We start from the raw sequence: 21,958 nt of genomic DNA on the forward strand, positions 1-21,958 counted from the left end.
TCCAAGGGGAATAGGAAACCATTCTGGGGGTCATTATGAGGCTCATCCTATATCTGTCCAACTGTTGATCTCGCAGACCCAGAGGAACCCACGGGATCAGATATCATTTTGATGTAGATATAGAGACATGGCTTTCATCAGACTAATAGGGTCAGCGATGCATGCTGCACTGTGTGGACTGTGTGGACTGTAATAGTCAGGGCACGTTCTCTGATGATACGATACACAGCGGTCTCTGGGACCTACCCACGAGGAGCTTTAAGGATGGCTGTGGTCAAGAAGCACAGTTAGGTCAGGAATAAACTATGATGCGGTCACACATCATCCTGTTATAGAAGTGGGGCACTGCAGAGTGGTTTATTGCACTTATTCCACAGTTACCAACAATGATGAGATATGAGTTACTTTCATCCATTACGTTACGGGGGTTTCAACGACTTTAAATATGTCTGCACTGCTTTGCATGTTTTTGCGTTGTAAAGGAAAATGATGGTCGAATGTCAGTTGTTGATTATGTTGGGTTTGTACGGCCATTGATTTGTTTCTGGTTTAGAGGGAGAAGTGTCCATCTTTGAAGGAATGCAGACCCATAAAGAGTTGTGGACCGATCAAACATAAACACAAACATTCTGCGACCCATGGCAACTCAGAGCATTGTTGTGGAGATGAGTGTGTTGTGTTCCAACTCACTTTTGTAAATTGAAAACATAAGAAGAGAAAGAGAAAAATGAATCAATTTTCTTCTACAAAAGTGCCAGGTAAGTCACTGAGAAAGGCTGTTATTGACGGTTGCTTTTGAGTCCTCTCGGATCCAGCAGTCCTGCTACGTAATGGCAGAACTTCTGGGGGGAGACGGTACAGATCCAGGGCTGGAAACCCAACATACAAGGGGCCGAGGCATGTCTGGTTGTTTTGTCAGAGAGATATTCAACCAAAAGTATATAACTTAATTTGTACATTTATAAAAATCGAATTTGTTTGGGTCGGTAAAGCTTGCAGAAGGGGATATTAATATCAGTGTTTTTACATTAGCTAGGGCACAAGGTGTTGATTTGAAGCCTTTACATTTTGGTCACAGTTTACTACTGCTGGCTGAGTTTGTGTTTGCCAATTATACACTTCGAGTTTCTTGCTGCCTGTTACATGAAACAAATATGAAGGGAAAAAGGTCTGGGGTCTCATTTATAACCGTTGCGTACGCACAAAACGGGGCTGAAATTGGCGTACGTGACTTTTCACGCCAAGGTTGTGATCTATAAAAAACCAACTTGACGGGAAAATGTGCGCAGCCCTAAGCAAACTCTGACCCATGCGTACGCATGGTTTGGAGGAAAAGGAGAATTGGCGACGCAGACGGTGTGGTGGTGAACTGAAGTCAGACCGAAGAATTGCAGAGTGAGAAGAACGATTATGTTTTATCATCGCCCTTCATCAATTTAATTTCAACCCGTATCATGCGTTAAATCCTAATCAGAATAATTTAAGTCCACTGCGTTATTTCTCAGTTATAACTCCAGAAATATCTCCTTAGAATAGAAATAAAAAGAAATTCCCTATATTTAATCCCGTCAATCCATACTGTCCACTGACGGCGCGACTGCATGGAATAAAGCATCTGTCCAACATGTGTCAATAACATAATATTTTTATGTGACACTGTAAACACATGATCGAATGTCAATTAAATCCCAAGTGTGAAAAACCAAGCCACACATCACAATCGTTGTCCGTTACTCTTGATGCTTTCATGACAAATCAGGCATTAAAAAGGGGTTATGTTCAAGAACATTTTACGTGGGTAATTACAAACTGATTATCCAAGGCGTTCTCGTCAGTCTTATTACCGTAACCCTATAAATACAGAGGTGAGCGCCGTGGTAATGCTGCACCATATGGCACTTCTGGCGGACCATGCAAATGGCAGGATTCGGAGGGAGAGGGTATTTAGGGACCATAACGATTCATTGGTAGGCTAGATAAAAATATGTAACTATGTCAGACCACTTCTTTTTTTAATTCTGGGACAGTGCGCTCCGTGCTACTGACAGAGTTCACTGCTGCAGCAACATGTTGCCACTCACTCTGCTTTTTGTTGTTGGCGATCCCAATCCCGTGACCGCCGAACAAAACTACCTTTCGGGCCTCCATCTCACCCACAAGTGTCTCCACTTCAACCTCCGTGAAATTTCGCTTTTTTGATTTTCTCAGTACTTCTGCCATTGTTTCCAACAAGACATAATACCGGCATCTGAGTCTGTTTTATATGCAGATCGCATTCATGAGGTCATTTGCATTGACCATTTATGGTTAAAAAGGGGCGTGTAGAGGGCGGAACGTGAAGCTGATTCAGCTGCGCACAATTGTAGTCAGTATGTGATTTATAAAGCAAAGATTGCGTACAGGTGTGCGTACGCAGTGTTTTATAAATCTGAATATTTTTTGGCGCACGCAAAACTTGGCTTCTGGGCGTACGCACCTTTTTAGTAACGATCCTACGCACAGTTTTATAAATGAGACCCCTGAGCCGTTAGACTAGCTGTAGAGCAATCATTTTTCTATAAGGCTGTAGTAATAATATAAATCGAAATAATAATAATATTATATCATATATAGAAATAATATGCAATGTAGGGTTAAAGATAGAGGTATGGTTAATACACATAAACCTTCCAATGTTTATGTTCAAACCCATCTTTAAATTAATATTCTTTCAGGCCTTATTTTTATACTAAGGGAAAACATAACCAAACTGTATTACACTTCCTAAATAATGTTGTTAACTTACATGACTTTGTAATCAAACTACAATTCCCTTTCTCTAAAAAGGCTTAGAACTACGAAGATAGCCTCATGGCAGAGTCTGGGGACAGGAAGTGGTCTCCTTTCATCTGTTCCAGGTAACTGCCTCAACCCTGTGTAACAGGAAGGGACACTCAACACCTCACTTTGACTGCTTCTGGGTTGAAACCTGGTCTCTACTTTGATCACCATTTCCAATGAAATTCCAAAAATTCAACGACAAAATACAATGCATGCATACAAGTAGTTTAAAAAGGAAGAGTAAAAAAAAACTAGGAGAAATCACACAATGTTTTAATTTCATTGTTTGTTATTATTAACATCAGCTAGGTAGTGTTATACATTTCAATAAATATATATGCAAATTCAAATATATACACTTCATTCATCAAACAATAGTCTATAAAAACCAACCTAATCTTTGCCTACACAATGTCACAGGTCCAGACAACAGACAAAGGTGCGCAGCTTCTTGAGTTCGGATCAGCTCACCGATTTGGTGACGACCCGCCAGGGCCGAACTATCAGGCCGCTTCAACAGGAGTACCTCACCAAGGAGTATGGCCGGAGAGAGGAGATCTACAGCCTGCTTCTGTACAATCCTGACCCCAAGCTGAGTGAGACGATGGTGGAGCAGGTGGTGGAGAAGGGGATGGGGGTGATGCCAAGAGAGAGGAATCACAGAGGGTCTAGTTCTCCCTCCGTCATGGAGGACACGGCTAAGGAAGCCCCAGAGGGACCCAGTGGCGCCGCACCAAACCATCCTAGAGGTGAGGTGGAGGCTCGGGTGACAGAGTCCCGCCAGATGGACGGAGAAGCGCGTCTGGACCTGAGCTTAAAGCTGCTGGAGCTGTGGGGCAACAAAGAGGCCACGAGGAAACTGTTGGAGTCACTGGAATGCTCCTGGGCTGGCAGGACGCTGGAAGAGGAGGAGGAGGAAGAGGATTGGGAGGAGGAGGAGGATGTCGAGGACTTGAAAGCGCAGACTGAGGAAGATCTGGCGTGCCGGGACCGGACCCCGACGGACCCCCACGGTTTGTCATTGGACGAGCAGGGGATGCATGAGGAGCTGGAGGAGACCATGAGGGCGATCCAGGCAGAGGTCCTGCGGACGGAGATGACGGCCGTGTGGAGGGCTCACCGTCGTAACCTGGCACGCTTCAGACACGTCCTCCGCGTGTGGCGGAGCACGTGGAGGCCCCGGAGCCCTCTGAGCCCCACCAGCCCTGGAGAGAACCCGTCCGCAACGGACAGACTCGGGGGAACATATCTAGAGTCAGGTGAGGAGGAGGAGGAGGAGGCCATAAGGTGTCTTGAGGAACGACGAGAAGAGGAAGAGGCAAGGCTGATGGAGAGACAGTGGAAGACCTGGATGGACAACCAGGAGATGGGGGCAAATAAGAAGGATACGGAGCGGGGAGTTGAGGAGAAGGGGCAGGTTGTTAAGCCCCCACGTCCCTGCCAGGACCCGGGTTGTTCAATGCCTACGAAGGCAACCCTGGGCCAAACGCTGTCTGAAGCAACGGGTGACTCAGGAGCCCGTTCCACCACAGTGGGTAACGCCAATGGCATCGTCACGCAGATGCAGAAGCTTAGAACCTTTAGGAGAATGAAGAGGTGGTTAACCGGCATCAATGATAAGAAGTGGATGACCCTGGAGGAAGAAGTCGAAGAGTTACTTCTGACAACTGAAAACAGTTGCATGAGATATTTCTGTTTTAACTGCATGAAAAAAAGATACCTTCAATTAAAATACCAGAGCAGACTAAAACAGTGATGATATAATACTGAATTTGAATAAAAATAATTGCATCCTGCTTCCAGCCATGTCTGCCTCCCTTCCAGCCTCTGTTTCCGCGCTTTTCCTCTTGATCTGATGTGATTTTAATGGGTATGTCATAGTGGGTCAGCGCTGGTCCCTGTTCGAACCCATGTGATTGATGGTCCGGCCAATGGGAGTAGTGGAACAACGTCAAAGTTCTTCTTTCCGTTAATATTTAAACCGAGTCCCGTTTCCCTGTATAACCATCAAACCCCCCTCCCTCTCTCTGAGTATTATATTTCGGGAAATATAATACTCCCCCCCCCCCCCCAAGTACAGTGTGGTGGCTTCTATGATGGCAATGTGCAGATTGTCACACGTCTGAATAGCATCGGTCTCTATAGGAGAGAACCGATGGGGCCGCCTGCACGTGTCTGAAGCCCGGCTGAATGAAGACCAGCATGGTGGGGGACACCTCTACACCGGGCATGGGAGGAGACCTCCACAGGGGAGGACAGCTCCACACCAGGCCTGGGAAGACAGCTCCACACCAGGCCTGGGAGGACAGCTCCACACCAGGCCTGGGAGGACACCTCCACACCAGGCCTGGGAGGACACCTCCACACCATGCCTGGGAGGACAGCTCCACACCAGGTCTGGGAAGACACCTCTACACCAGGGGAGGACACCTCCGCACCAGGCCTGGGAGGACAGCTCCACACCAGGCCTGGGAAGACAGCTCCACACCAGGGGAGGACACCTCTACACCAGGCCTGGGAGGACAGCTCCACTGCAGGTATGGGAGGCCACCTCCACACCAGGCATTCTGCACATATACACCAATGTGTGCATCCTACCTGTTTTTTTTCATCTCTAAATAGATGCAAACACACACACACACACACACACACACACACACACACACACACACACACACACACACACACACACACACACACACACACACACACACACACACACACACACACACACACACACACACACACACCAGTACAGCTCATTGCTTAACCTGGGAGCTTCAGGGGAGCTCGCATTATAATGTAGCCTAACTAAACTGACACAACATGCTGTCTGTATACAATTCTACACACACACACACACACACACCCACACACACACACACACACACACACACACACACACACACACACACACACACACACACACACACACACACACACACACACACACACAAACACACAAGCTGGACAGTATATGCAAATGATAGTCAAATATACACACATTTTAAGAAATGTAAAACTCCTATTTTCTTTTTTCTTGGCAGTAGAGCTCAGGGGAAAAGGTATGAAAGAAAAAAAAAGTTTAGGTCAAGCAACCTCATTTCGGTAAACGAGCAATGTAGCCACAGTATTAGTATTCAGAAAGATGATCTAATGCCCCCGTGCAATCACTTAAATTATGTAATCATATACAATAACAATAACGTTCCAATCGATGCATCGTTTTCAATCTTAAGTATGATTGCATCTTTAAATCTGAAGAGAGATAATGTGTAGAGAGCTGAGGTCAGCAGGGTGCAGGGTGGTTCTAAAGTTAATCTGAGGGTTTTAAGTGCCATTGCAGACCTTGGCGTTACTGCATCACTGAACCTAATCATCGATCACTCTTCTCTGACTCAACCATGGTCACAGGAGAAAGGCACTTCTCTTTTGTACCAGTAGGTGGCACTAAGAGCCTTGTGTGTCCCGGAACAGAGTTCAGCACCGATAACGCAGTCACAGCATGCAAGGTTTTCCGCCACTAGAAAGAGGGTTGAGACAAATGTCTGACGCAGACGGGTATTAATTGCAATTCGCTGAATCCTAACCGGCTTAAGATAAAGGAGAACTCAAGTGGAGTCCACACACACACACACACACACGCACACACACACACGCGCACGCGCACACGCACACATGCGTACGCACACACGCACGCAAGGCATAGTAAGAGAAGTCAAGTGGCTTTTCCACATGCTGTGATGCTGTGGTCTTAGGCTAATGGTGGTCAGAATAAATCATGATGCCGCCCTGAAAGAGAACCAGTTGTCAGCATGACATGGGGTACATATATTAGACCAAACATGTTAAATCGACAGATGGATTTGCAGCATTTAATCTAAAGGATGGACATTTGATTTGCTTTTCACCTTGCATTGCTCTTAAAAACACAAAACATGGTTAGGCTCATTCTCAAATATATCTCTGTGGCTGCTGCAAACACAATAGAGTTGGAATCAGGCTTTACTCTGTTTAAGGAATTGCCAAATGATGTATTTTATGACATAACGCGTACTTGAAACATGTGGAACAATGATATAATTAGGTTCCAGTGAAAGGAAAGGGAAGCTGTGATGAGGAACAATAATGTAAGCACAGTTCACGTTGCTTCCCAGTTCATGAGTTCAATGTCAAGTGTCATTAACACAAACCCAGATGAAGAAGTATCCCCTTTGCAGGGCACTTCAGCCATTTAGTGATGTTTACATATGGGATTGAGGTCCCGGGAACAACATATCCGAGATTTGAGTTAGGGTCCCCCTTTTGCTGAGAATTAGGGTTAGGGTTAGTTTCTATCTCTTGCCTATGAATTAATTTAAGCAACAGCTTGTGTTTCCAATGTATCAATGGAGCATTTGATGAGCACTGATGACAGCACTGGAATAGTGCTGAACCCACTTAAGACTACTACAACAGTTTTGAGGAGAAGCAGCCCACTGTATCACTGATTGTGCCGCTCGTGTCATGATGGAGTGCTCGCCGCTCGTGCTCATGATGGAGAAGAGCCTGTCCCCCCACGAGGAGGACTCCCCCATCGTAGAGAGTTTAAAGAGCGCCGTTCTGGAAGATCTCTTCGGTCAGTACTCTGGTGAGGTGTACAAAGACGATCTTCTGGTTAGCCCTGCCCTAATACCTGCAAACTATGCCCTCGTATAGAACAAAGCTGAAGATCTTCTTCCCCAGATGAATCAGGTTTGTTCAATTGTAATCTCACACTCACACACTGCATGTGCAGGCATAGCTTTGCGTATAGGTTTGCAAACCCTGGCAAGATGATGAGATCAGCCAAAATATTTGTTATTATTTGATCAAACTATTAAACTATAAGGCCTTAAAGAGCAGCACAACCACTAAAACAAAATTAGCAATAAAGAAAACTATGAGATGGTCCCCGTTCTTTTATTAATTTTTATTTTTAGACCAGCATCACAGAGGAGGAAGACTAGTGAAGTACCCAGAGCAGCAGGAGCAGAGTCTGGCACCAAAGAAGGGCCTGGAGTTGAACATCCAGCCTCCTTCAAAGAAGACCGCGCTAAAAGATCTCTTTTGAAACCCATAAGCTGCTGTCGATCTGGCGAAGGAGACAGCAGCAAGTGGCAAACCAAACTGAATTAGACAGGAACATGCCGTCCATTCCCCTTAGTGCCAGTCAGCTGGATTGATGGAAGGACAATGAACACCCCTTTCCTCTGCTTGCCTATATGGCCAAAGCCTACCTTGTGATCACTGCAACATCTGAGCATAGCGAGCGCATTTATTGATACCTCAGAAATGATACTTCCCAAAGGTCTCTTCTCTCTCTAACCTTTTACAGCAGAGTTAATGTTTCTGGCCTCAAGCATTGTTTGGGGGGGTGTTTTCAGTGGTTAAATTCAGGTTCTGTGGGACTGCTGGACTCTGTTATTTCTAACCTTAGGCTTTTTCTCCAATGTTAATTTTTTATCCTTAGGCTTTGCTCTACTATTAATCTTAACCGTAGGCTTTTCTCTACTGTTAATTCTAACCAGAGGCTTTTCTCTTTCTGTGCTCGGTATTTTGTCACGTTTCCATATCCTTTACACATTATGTAACCGAAGCTGCTACGTTTGTTCTAGCAGAGGTCTCTACAAGCCTCCATTTTTCAAGACTATTTACTCTTTGTGGATAAGAGATACTGGTTTCCATTCACTGGATTAGCCTTAAATATAGAACTATTATTAAATGTTTATTTTACTGAAATGATTTTTTTGCTTTAAAAATATTGAGAATCAACGTTTCCGTTGTTTGCAGATACATAAAAATAGCTATGTTTCCTTCTGCCGACTGGATGGGGAAAGAACATGTTTGAATCCAGAAAAATGTGTGGATGTAAATAAGCTACTTGTTTTCCTGTAGCGCAGTTGAGCTCACCTCTGCTTCCTCCACCTGGGCACCATCACTTTCCTCTCCGGTCTCTTCTGCTTTTCTGCTCATTGATAAGATCCTTTTCAGCTGACCTACTATAGGTTTCTTGTCGTCCAGTTTCTCAATTTTTTCAAAGAACCACAGCTCTACAGTGTTGCTTTTTGCTTTTTTCATTTGAAAATCCTACTATGGAATTTGTATTATTAGCAGGCTAAAGAATCAACATTAAGTGAGCAAAAACTCACCAAAATCTTTGAGGAAATTATCAAATACAAGGCATTAAAAGTGTTAGAGTGCTGTCCACACAGCAGAATGACAGGTGGAGGCTTTCCACAACTCAGTTGAGAGGATCCTCCCTGTCCCCTTACCTTTATATTTGCCTTTGTAATAGACATTTGCATAAGACATGTTGTTCGAAAAACACAAAGATACCTTAGATATTAATCTAGAGTAACCATTTCACTGTTTGTTCCACGCTTGAGGGGAAATGAGACTGAGAGACCGCCTCGGCTGACTGGGACGCAGCAACAGCAGCACGAGCTCCATCCTGGGGCGGCGGGCAGAGTCGGTGGCCTCCCTGTCTTTAGCTGGGCCCTCAGGGTGTCTCCCTGCTCTAACTCTGGAGTGAGCCCACTGTTGGGTGATCACCAAAGTGGGCCCACTGTCCGGGGCTCACTACTATATTCACCCTTTATTAGAATAAATAAAGGGTTTATTCCGAGTTGCGTTGTCGATAAAAAAACTTTGTTTTCCGGAAGTATATGGTTTGTTTGGTCTGTAATAATAATAAATTCCAGCTGCATTAAACCAGCATTACTTCACGCTAGCTACCACAAAATACAGCTCATATCTTCTTGGCTGGACGCCATATGAAAGGGCAGAGAGAGGATGTTTTATGTCCTACTCCATCTTCATATGAACGGTCGTATGCACTCTATTATCTCAGCCTCTGCACCTTGCTCCCTCCCTCCAACCAGCTGATGGTGCTGTGGAAGACACTTGCTCGAAACGTTTAATACTAATTATAGTGTAAGTAAACGATATACATGTAATCAAAGATGGGGTTCTATGAAGTCTGCTTATGGTGCTTATGGCTTCGGTATTGCAATGATTACAGTATACCTGTATGTAGTCTTGAGCAAGAGGCCTATTGTCTACAACCCCATAAGTTAGATAAAGGGTGTGTATAAATGGCTTTAAATTGCCAATATTTGAACTGGTTGTATTTTTACTTAAAAACGAAGGTCTTCCCTGAATGCATATAACCGCCTGTGGGCCTATTTCTATTCCGTTTGAACCAGGCTGGTATTGCCTGGGAAAGCAAAAGGTCTTTGTGGGATTATAACTGACATTAGTTTGTGATACCTAATGTCTCAACCCAAGGAGCTCGCACTCCACTGCGAGCTCTGCGTGGCTATTGGGCTAACATTCTCCCTCCTTTAACATGGTGGCTCATTCACAAATATTCAGTCCCTGTTGAATGGCAAGGTGGCGAAACTCATTGGGTTTCAGAGGGCTCATGTTAATGTTATTAGCATGTTATTCATTCATGCTAATATTATTATCATCAGTTATGCTAATGAAAATGTTATTAGCATTAGGGGGGTCCTAATGCTAATGTTATTAACATTAGGACCCCCACCTCACTCCTTTTTTTACTCATCATAATGCATTTTGTTGTGAGCGCACGGAGAGAGCCCACCTGTGTGGGATGGTTTGATGGTCTCTCGTCCATTTATGTTTCTCAGTGCTTTCGTCATCAGAGGACACAATCCAGAGCCGTTCACCAGTCTACTATAGACTGAAGTGTTGTTTGCCGTCTGTGTTGGTGCTTTCAAATTAAACAAGATCATCGTTGGCTTATGAGCGCGCATAGCTTACTGCTTGAAAATAACAGATTTTAAACCGCCAAACGTGACACAAATACCCAATCGCTGTCAGATGATGTTGGACAGAAAAGGTTGCATGGCTCACTGTCAACCTTGTATCTGAAATGCGGATCTAGTTCAGACTCTCAACACACTCACACATTCACAGAGAGACGCAAGAACGTGCATACCCAACCTAATGGCATTCAAAAGTCTTTTCAGCATTCATTATGCCAAATAATACTCAGATCCAACTTTGTACTGAGAACCTTATTAGTGGATGTGGAACTACAGCGTATGTGTTAGATGTGGAATACCAACGCACAGATGCACTCACTCGTCCATTAGTTCTCAACATTAGGTATACATCATGTTCTCCTTAAAAGTTATTGGGGAGAGAGAGATAATTATGTAAGCAAGATGCCATGCAGACAAGTGATTGTATAAAACAGAAGATACTTCAACCTAGGTAAGCTAATTATTCCATAACGTGTAAAGTATTACTTTGATGACGTTACATAACATCAAGAACAAGTCATAGAATAATAACCCATTAGGATTCCTGGTAATTTGATTAATTCATTTGTTTAATCTATGCTTTTTTTGCCTTCATCGAGTGTACAATACGCCCCATCGATGAAAAGACGCAATATGCGTGTGAGATAAGATCTGCTTGTCAGTGCAGCTAAAGTCAATAGCCCAACAATAGCCATGCATCAACAACATTGAGTGGAAGTATCTAATTAATGAGCAGGATTTCTGTCACAGTATGAAATATTCCCAATAAACCAAACTGAACAAACAAAGGATTTGACTGTCTAACTATATTTGAATATCTCCGTGATCTGCCATCTGAGAATATTCGCCTTAACGCTTCTAAACACTTTCAGTGCCTGGGGATGGATGGATTGAGACAGACAGACAGAGAGTGTTTGTGTGTGTATGCTTATGTACATAGCCTGCCTGTGTACAATTAGGCTTTTGTTGGCTGTCAAACAAGGGGAGCTGGTAGCATTTTAGAATAACTGCAAGTTTGAAGCATCAATTAACATAAATGAGTAGTAAATAGTGAATACATATTGAATTCAGCATTTATCAAGCGTTGACCAATGCTATTTCAATGAGGAGTTCACTATTTACTTATGATTAATTAAGGCTTGCAGTTATTCTAAAGTGCTACCGGTAAGCTTTATCTTAGCAGGTTCCACAAGAGGTTCATACTGGCTAAGATAAGGATCTGATAGCGACAGACGTCAGAGACGGACAAGGACATCCAGACTGCAGCTATCCCTGCAAAGAGGAGCCACACGGCTAGGGGCTGGTGTGTTTTAGAGGGGTTATCTGTTCTCATGGGGTGCCAAGATTAGGCATTAAGACAGGAAAAACATGTTCACAAATCAATTAAAGGTGAAGTGTGTAGGTTTTAGTGTAATCTAGCGGAACGGACTCAGCAGAATGAACCCTTTATATCTACATAGGGAAGGTCCTCTTCCAGGGGGCCGCCATTTTGCACCGCCATGTTTCTACGGTAGCCAAGAAAGGACAAAAGCTTTAGAGAGAATGCGTCTTTTTTTGGCTAAGAGTTCTAGGAAGGAGTGTTACACTCGTGACTATGATCCCTTTCTAAAAAAAAAAAAGTATCGGTGTTGTGTAGGTGCGGTATAATGAGCGATGTGAACATATATATATGAATATAAAATACGCCATACACGTGTGGTTCTACTAGAGAAACTGAACCCTCTCTCAGACGAGGTCATCCAAATCAACCGCTGGCCAGAGGATGCTCCAGCTCCACAAATCTTAACACACACCGTGGCGTTATACTATAAGGGCACAAGAGGTTTACGCTTCCTCAGACGTGCCTCGTTTAAAGGATTCAATTATAATGGAGTTTCACACACATTTGAATCCAAGAGTAAAATAGTGTAACCAATGGCAGTTTGCTTATGGGGGGGATTATAATTAGTGGGTGTATATTCTTTAATACAGCCATGTTTTGAATCTCCCCTGGGGATCCATAAAGTATTCATCTATCTATCTAGGTTTTGGAGACACCGTTATTGAGGATATTTCCGAGGTTGTTCCCGACGGTGTACAACTTCACACGTCATGTTATCAAAACAAAGCAACCTTGAGAACCGCATTGCAAGTAAATGTTGGCTTGTAGTGCAAACAAGATGAAGACATATAAGAGAAAGTTTTAATATGGGTCTACCAATGGAGTTTACCACTATTGATGCAATCAGAGGACTGTTCCATTCAGCTCGATGATATGAAAAAAATGCATTACTTGTAAACTATGACCTTTACATTTACAAACTAAATGCAATTTATAAATATATCAAGGAACCTCATGACCTGCCACTTGGCTACTCGATCGTAGTGGTGCTCTGTTGTACATATTGATCCGAAGTACCTACTGGCCCCTAACACAATACAGGCCAGTAAACAGGCCGGTATAGGGCACCGTATCGTGGGAAGGGAAGGGTGGGGGAATATAAACATATTAACGTTTTCCTTTACATCAAAAACTGTTCCAAATACAATTATAGTTTCAGTTGATTTCCGACTGGTTCTGGACGAGTCATTTTTTGCGTAGGAAATATTTGCTCAGTGTCTCTTGCCCTGATTTTTGTCCATTTTTTCACAACCTATTGTCTTACAAAAGTCTTCAAACACTTTGCCCCAAGGTTGGCCTTCACTTACCGAGCAGGTGAATGTAAAATGTATTTAAACACTGCAGCTTTAAACAGCACCAAACACAACAACACTTGAATCTCAAAAACACAGTCCAGCTTCCAGTATAATGAATATCCATGAGATCTACATGAAGGAAAACACTTTGTGATCCCAATGTAAAGGAACAAAATAATGCAATGTGTCCCACCTTCATGCGGTGGAATAATCTAATTAACTTCTTCTTTGCCAAGTCATTCATGCAATGCTTTTATCTGAGCTGGCTTGGCATTAAATGAGGAGCAGGTAGCAGGCAGCCACCTGACACAACATTGCCTACAGGTGAGGCTCCATCAACCAACCCACTCACTCTCGGATCCATGTCAAAGAACATAATAACAATTAATTGAATTCCTATAGTGCCTTCTACTGAACCCAAGTGGTAAAAGCAACCAGAAACCCATACCATAAAATATTCAAAGCTCCTTATAGCCCAATTTAAAAGGGTGTGCTTTGAGTAGGATTTAAATGTGTTGAGAGGGTTGGCTCTTCCGGTGATTGTGGGAGTGTGTTCCTCAGCTGGCCAGAAGCACCGCAGAAAGATTGCTGCCCACCATTACCGTTTGCAACGAGGCTGCAGGGAGTTCGACTGCGCCTGGGGGGGGGGGTCGGACAGGTGGGTGGGCCAGTGGAATGGATGGCCTGCGAGGTGTGGGCCAGGACCTTGAAGTGAAAGTCACTAGCCCCGATGCTAACCTGCCCAAGTTAGGATATAGGTTGGCGCTGGTTAGCCTCCCTTCATTACAACTCGCCGTAATCTCTCTCAGAAACACTGACAGGATTTGATCCCTTATCAAATCTCGCTCACATTATTTGAAGCTAATTTCTTATTGTGCAGAGCGATAGAGTGTCGTTACATTGAACGTTGATCTCATTAAGCTCTCAACATGAGAATGACCTCAATTTCGGGAACAGCTCCTCTTGGGATTGAGAATAAAGCTGAATGACGCATATATGAATCTTACAATATATAATGCTATCAGAGAGAATGAAAGAAAGAGAAGAGCAAAGTCATGCATTCAGGTCAGTATAACAACATGCATCAGGTATGGACAGAGTTGTGTCAGGAGGCCCCAGACGAGGCTCAGCTGTGTGATTAATCCCCGTCTAGGCCTGACCTTTTGGGGCTGTTGCCATCCCCCGGAACCTGGACTGAGCTAAGCACTTTTACAAATGGACGTTTTCCTTGAAGTGAATTCAACCTTTTTCCTTTTATTAATTACACAGCTACACAGCTATAAGAGACACACAAACGAACATTAACATTCAGGATGCTGTGTTGTGCCCACCGCAGCTCCAACACAGCATGCATGGTAGTAACATGGAGTGGCTCCTGCCAGAAATACAAAAGGGTGGCATCTAATCAGAAGGTGGCAACATAAACCTTTCAACGTCCACGAACGGCATCCCTCAAGCTTTCTCTCTAGCGAGATTGTGTTTTCACACCCTCCTCTAACTCCCAGACACCCATGAAGGGCTCAGCATCCATCGTGGGGCTGGCAGGCAGTCAGCCTGCGCTGGGTGTGTCCCACAAGGGAGGCGGCAGTGGACATCCATCTCAGTTAAAATGCCAATGACAGCTTCGCCATCAAGGGGGACCACAGGCGGGATGGTCGTCCACCAGCCAAAAAAGCTCCTCAAGCAGAGCCACAACCCAGATAATACGCCAATATGGAGCACTCTCTTCCCACAGGGTTGCAGTCTAATGCAACAACAACTAAATACGGATATCAATGTACTTGTTGATATCCATGTTTCACATAGTAGGAGCTTCTTCAGTAATATTTGTATTCCTTGAGAGCATCTAATATATGACTTGGCAAAAAAGGCAGATAACTAAGTTCTATTTGAGTAATACAACACCATATTATGAGCACTGCTATGTATGTTATAGTGTTGTTATCGCTGCAACACTAATTGCATCACACAGGCTGTAATTGCTTTACATGATAGAATATGTAACAGGAGAACGTGAACCATAACATCATTTGGTCTCATGTGTTCCACAATTAGAGAGGAGAACAGCAGAAAAAGCAAGCGTCAAACCAAACATGAAGCGATGGACGTTTAAGTTTTACACGACAACGGGTGTGGTATAGCTTGGTGTCACAATGATGACACAGAAACCTTGATCACCAGCAACAGTGTTGAATATTTTACATCTCCCCATATGAACGGACAGAAGAAGATAGCTAGGGGAGGAGAGGCCTCTAGAAGCAACAAAACTAATTGTAGGCTTCTAAAGGCAGGTTCATTTTCCCTTCATCAACAGATACCCGTGTGTCTGGCATTAAGTGCACACTTGGTTCTGTAATAGTGGAGGCTTTTAGGGGTATCCTGTTGGGATAAGATTCAGTCATTGTTTTCATGGTTGCTCCAGTCCCACAAGATGTAGAATTTAAGAATTGGTTTGGTATAGTGAGAAAAAGATAAGCTGTCCTTTAGGTATTCATACCTCTATTTAAAAATTATAAAAAAAAATATATAAGCATTTGGAAAAATATACTGTTAAACGATAATGTTCAAATTCAACGTTGAAAATGATTAGGCCTATAAGTGAACGTTCGTATCTATCAACCATGTATACTGCAGCGTCTTTGTACATAAAACAAGCTGGAAAAAGAAAGTCAGTAAACGTTCTGTGTGTCTTGTTAGTTCTGTTTGTTTGTTTTCCCTCTCTCAGCCCCCTAGCCTCTCACTGAAATATAACCAGGGAATATTAAAGAGCTACCTTTAGGGGCTGTGGAATTATGTGTCAATAAAAAGCGAGTAGATTACAAATGAAAATTGAAACTCCAGATATATCACTGTTATGCAATTAAGCGTTTCTAATCAAATAGGGGCTCCTTGGATGTCAACATTATGAACAAATGTGTAGAAAATCATCAGTTGTCTTGCTAAGATGTGATAATTGTGGATGCATACCAAAACAATTGAAATGAACTTAACATTTGCTTAATTAATATATAGGTATTTCTTAGTTGTTGCTTTTTATGTGTTTTCTTCTCTGTTTTGCATCCTTTGTGCAACTCCAAGTAAACAGCAGGATATACAGTAGTAAGCAATCAAGATAATACCACAAACACAGACCGCAGTAAAAATATATAAAAAATAAACACATACATGAACATACTGCTCCTCTATGGCCCGAAGAAGTGAACCATGCCAAAAAGTAACGTACTAAACACCCGCGATTCAAGAAACAATCGTTGAAAACATTGTTCACCACCGGGTATCCCGGAGTAAACAGGAGGTTCTCATGCGTTAAGCGGCTTGATAGACTTCTGATGAGAGTGTGTGATATTCCATCGAGTTCATGGTTACCACCCTACTATACAGCCAATTCAAGGGAGGGATGAGAACTGCATGGCCTCGACTCCATTCCAGAGAAGGGCACTTAAGAATGATCCTCTTGCCAAATACACTTACCAACATGATGACACCAACAGAACTGCCATGGTGTGTGATTAAAACCAAAAAAGAGTGGGGAAGCTCATTGATTAAAAGGCTATAGTCTGCACAGACTTCAGCAGTCAGCTGAACGAAATGCATCTTATTTCATATAACGTCGCTGCCTGGGGCTGAATCCAGGCGGTGGACTCTGACAGCGGTTTTCGTTCTAACCCAACCATAAATCTGGGAACCCCCGGACCGTATAATAGTAGGCCTATATTAGTAACATCAATCCTAATCCCGATATGGGATTGGATACACAATAAACATGTCCTGATGGGCAACCTTGTGTTACTTTTTTTTGCTATTCTCACAAACACATCACAGTAGCATAATGGAATACATGGAAAGAGTGTTGAACTTGTTTGTAGTTATTCTAGGCGTTAAAGCTTAACGGATAAGCATGTGCCTAAAGAGAAGTGAGAGACAACTTGGGAAAGGCCCTTGGGGAATATGTAGTAAAACGGTGGTGATGATGAGCAATCGAACCTTAGCAAACTATGGGTCAGTCTCTGTATTGTCACAAAAAGCATTAGCACTGGCACAACATATTTTATAAAACAAATTGAGCCAAATGGCACGCATGGCTTATACCACAACCATTAATTTGAACAAGCGACAGGACTGATAAGAAATTCCACTATCACAACCCATTATCCGCCGGGTGCACGCCACCAATAACTAAAAGGAGCACCATCAAGAATGCTAATCAGTATAATTTTAATAGCGATATAAGTGATTGATGCATGGCGTGATGGAGGCAGAATAGGTTAATCACCATCCAGTATCAAAAACGTGCTTGGCTCAATGCATCTGAAACTTAATTTTCTTTGGATGAGGATGTGTGTGTACTAGTATTCATGCACGCATTTGTGTTTTGCACGAGGACAGGATGCTGTCTTCACTGTCTTCACGCGTTTCACCACACCGGTTCCACCACACCGGTTCCATAACTCACCGAGTCGCTTGCGTTTTTACGCAACTCAGCCTCCTCGCCCAACGCCAACACAGCTGGGTCCACCACCAGCTTCTCGAAGCACGCCGAGCCGAGAGAGGAGCTCTTCTGTTGGGACAGAATCAGCTGAGTTACGGCGAGCTTGGGGCTGCCGTGCGTGGTCAGCTCAGGCTTGCTCCCTGTAGGTCCGGCTGCTGCCCCCATCAGGGGTTGCATGGGACCCCCTGCGCTGGTACCGGGGAGCGGGTCACCTCCAGGAGACTCGCCCCCCTTGAACGACGGCGGATGAGAGCTGGACAGATTGGGCTGGGACGACGAAAAGACGCGGTCCATCTGTTTCTTTTTCCTTTTAAACATCCACAGACCCGATTCCTTCTTACTGCCATCTGCCCCTCCGGAACTTCGACGCTCGGAGCCCAATTTCGGACTCAGCCACGGTTTGGTTTTCCCTGTGAAATTTTTCCACATCCTCCGTTGGTAAGACTGCGATTCTTGTCCTTTATGGGTGCTGCTGCTGCCGCTGCTCTCTTCCTTGGGTGTCCTGTCCTCCATGGTGCTTGTGCAGCAACCTGCCAGCCTGAGCCCACTCTGTGTGTTGAATGGATGTCAACGTGTGCAGAGACAGCGTAGTACCACTTCTTCCACTGACGACGATGATGATCACAGTGCCAAGCTGTGGGTAGTCTTGTTATCACATTCAAAATAATCCAGTCCTTCGCAGGTGGGGAAGGGGGTGAATGCAAGGTGGTGATACAACCAACATCTTCCGTTTTTCTTGTATTATCCTGGCGTTCTTTAAGCAAGTTGTTGCACAATGTTGGGTCATTCTATGTTTTTGTCATATTGGCGCAAAGAATAATAATATAGTTGGATATTCAGTGTTGTTTAGGGTCCAACATCCTTCAGGGTGTGTGTGCTGAACTCTTCCGCAGGCTTTAAAGAAACGTATTGGAATGAACTGCTGCTGATGTCAGAAGTGTTGGGCTACATAGCGCCCCCCACTGGCCGGCTTGCTGACTAATTGATCGCCGAAAGCCGGCGACATTTTTGCATGTGCCACCTGCACACAAAGATATTCCTATGCCTATGCATGTTTGTGGTTCAGTTTAGACTATTATTTTATGATAGGCCAATAATATATTTTGTATTGACTTGGAAATGAGCTGTAGGATTGATCACCTTGAGTCGTTGGGGGTTTGCCCTAACTGAGAACCAGACACAGAGCTGCAGTCGGACTCTGCAATCGATAAGCCTAATGGTCAATATTTCCAGCCAGGCAACAAGATGCTGTAACTGCTGCAGTGCATAATTACTCATTGCCATCAACCAACCCTGTGGCCCCTTTTCCAGCCTTGTCCTTCAGTGGAGACCAATGCACAGACACCAGTGGATGTCTCTTTCTCTCTCTCTCTCTCTCTCTCTCTCTCTCTCTCTCTCTCTCTCTCTCTCTCTCTCTCTCTCTCTCTCTCTCTCTCTCTCTCTCTCTCTCTCTCTCTCTCTCTCTCTCTCTCACAAATTTCTCTGAGGTCATCCACTGATCCCTTTGTTATTTTCCAAGAGAGCAGATTAAATTGCGGATGAAAGTACAAAGGTGACTGGAATAAATGAGATCACCTTCTCCCAGTGCTCCCAAGAGGGCTACCGATAGAACCAGGGCTTTGCACTTTTTATTTATCTAATAAGGACCATGTCAGTAGGGGTTATCATTTTAAGTGGCCGGCAAAAGCCTGCTGAAGTCCCATGTGTTATTCGTAGGTTTCTTGAATAATGGCTTCATAGTGATGACCTTTTTTATGTCCAGTGACCCGGAGGCTGAACACTACAAGGTAATGCCATGGCAACCTACCTTACACAACAATGCAAGCTTAACTCAACGTACAATACCTCATACACAATCATGGTTTTCTCATTCATCTCTTGAGTCTTGTTCTTCTTGTTTCCATTGGGGGGAGTGGAGTCCATCACCTGCCTCCTAAAACACTGGTGGTTCATTATAATTATGCACCAGGAAATATGCACCTTCATTAGATGAGGTGGTGTGGGGGGAAAGAAGCATCCATATTTCATGTTTCAATTTATATACAAATGGATCACAACCACAACGCCGCCATTCACCGACCACAGAACCTGTTCTAAATCAACACAGCCTGTGATCGCATAAATCAAAGCCCATGATATTATCCCCTGGAAAAGCGTCATTAAAGTGTTTTATGTGCTTTCATACTCACCTAATAACGTTGTGCATGGATAGGTAAAGGATCACGTTTGAGTCCTTGATTCATTTCTATCTTAACAGGAGTTCATTTTCATTTGGATACCAATACCGGGAGCAGCACTTTCAGATCAGCAAACCTCAACTGCAAAAGGGATGCTGAGAAATAAATCCATGCGTTGTCCAGCAGTAGATTTATTACTGCCGCTAGACTGTTGTTACACCTCACTGTCTAGGGGTATTGAGGGTGGGAACAGATATGAAATGGCCGGGTTATGGCTGATGGTGGTTAAGTAAAGTAGGTGAACAATAAAGGAATGGAAATGACAGATGATGGGGGACATGGGTTTACTGGGGACTGATGAACAAGAAACATAAAACAAGCACCACACCACACAATGCAACCGGGCCTCTAGTGTTGCCAAAGAAAATAACAAATCAAAACAGAGCTAGGCTAACAGCTAAGACAGAAGCAAAGCTAACAAGCTGCCAAGTAGACCCCATGTCCCTAACTAAACTAACCCAAACATACAGTGGGTAGCTACCCTCCTATTGTGTCCAAACAGAGAACAGCACTACATCTTGTAAATGTACAGAGGCCTCGTTCTTACCTGTCCCAAGACCGCAAGGTAGCAACAAAGTACATAAACATGAAGGGGCTACAAACGGTTCACAATAAACGCAAGGAGGGGGAGAAGGGAAACTAAGTCCCAATATCTAGATATCTAATATCTCTATATAGATATACAGTAGACACACATATATATTTATGTATATATATATATATATATATATATATATATATATATGTATGTGTGTGTGTGTGTGTGTGTGTGTGTGTGTGTGTGTGTGTGTGTGTGTGTGTGTAGTCACAGGATGTGTGTGTGTGTAGTCAAAGGATCTCGCAATCCTCAAAACTCAACAGGGACACAACCTAAGAGAAAGAGAGAGAGAGAGAGAGAGAGAGAGAGAGAGAGAGAGAGAGAGAGAGAGAGAGAGAGAGAGAGAGATAGAGAGAGAGAGAGAGAGAGAGAGAGAGAGAGAGAGAGAGAGAGAGAGAAACAGAGATAAAGTCTAGCTAGCATTACTGGCTTTTTAGATGTGTAGCAGGCCTCCCCTCGCTGGGAAGTGATGAGGTGGTTGGTGGAATCGGACGAGCTGATTGGTAGAGGCGGGATGATGATAACAGAGGGAAACAAAGAAACAGGTAGATAAAGGACATGACTCCTGAGAAGTTAAGTGAACGGATCCTCTGAGGGAAGACAAAATGGCTTGCGAGTGCTCTCTATCCTACAATAACCCCTCAATGTAAGGACTCCTCCATACACTATGGAGGCACACACACACACACACACACACACACACACACACACACACACACACACACACACACACACACACTCACACACACACACACACACACACACACACACACACACACACACACACACACACACACACACACACACACACACACACACACACACACACAGACACAGAATAAACTGCTTGGATATATACATTGAAATCTCCTACAACGGCTCAATCTCTTTCTCTTAGAGCTTAGCGCTATCCTTCTTGTCTTTCTGGATACAAAAACCTTTAAAATGTCTATGAAGTCCATCTGCTCACTAATTTCACACCCAATGGAGAGTAGCATTTTGCCAGGTTGTTCAACCTGTCCTGTAATGCCTCACTAATTGAATCGGCAGAAAATATCTCTCTCCTGCTGCTGCGCTGACGGGCAGAATCTTGGTCGCATTGAGATCTGATGTTCCACGCATACCCTGGCCGGGTCAGGGGTGGACACAATCAGGCCTCCATGCCCATCACGTCGCTTGCTATACATACTTAAAACCACGCCTCCATAACTTTCTTTCCACAGAGGCTTCGTGCTAAGGCGCCATCCCTCTTTGCTAATGTAACACAGCAAAGGACCCTGTGGGATTAATCAAGGCACATCTTAACTGCCATTTTATTTGTATAGCA

At 43.9% G+C, this 21,958-nt stretch overlaps 2 protein-coding genes across 5 annotated transcripts in view; one reads left to right on the forward strand and one right to left on the reverse strand.

Annotated features, from left to right (window-relative positions):
* mctp1a (multiple C2 domains, transmembrane 1a) overlaps positions 1-18,425 on the reverse strand; it is a 131,443-nt gene extending 113,018 nt beyond the window's left edge. For 2 of the 4 annotated variants that reach the window (XM_030359767.1, XM_030359765.1), the window contains exon 1: positions 17,761-18,424. In XM_030359767.1, coding sequence (XP_030215627.1) covers positions 17,761-18,309 — 549 coding nt within the window. In that variant the 5' untranslated portion in view covers positions 18,310-18,424. Of the gene's footprint in view, positions 1-8,751; positions 9,073-17,760 lie in introns of those variants that run through there. The other 2 variants (XM_030359766.1, XM_030359768.1) reach the window with 2 other exon arrangements.
* Positions 669-4,606, forward strand: LOC115546102 (uncharacterized). Its single transcript, XM_030359775.1, has 3 exons — positions 669-758; positions 2,827-2,897; positions 3,241-4,606. Exons 2-3 carry the CDS (start codon positions 2,851-2,853, stop codon positions 4,574-4,576), a joined length of 1,383 nt encoding a protein of 460 aa, XP_030215635.1. The 5' UTR covers positions 669-758; positions 2,827-2,850; the 3' UTR covers positions 4,577-4,606.
* Positions 18,426-21,958: the final 3,533 nt, after the last annotated feature.

The sequence above is a fragment of the Gadus morhua genome, chromosome 6 (genome assembly GCF_902167405.1).
Source record: "Gadus morhua chromosome 6, gadMor3.0, whole genome shotgun sequence".
Taxonomy (NCBI): Eukaryota; Metazoa; Chordata; class Actinopteri; order Gadiformes; family Gadidae; genus Gadus; species Gadus morhua.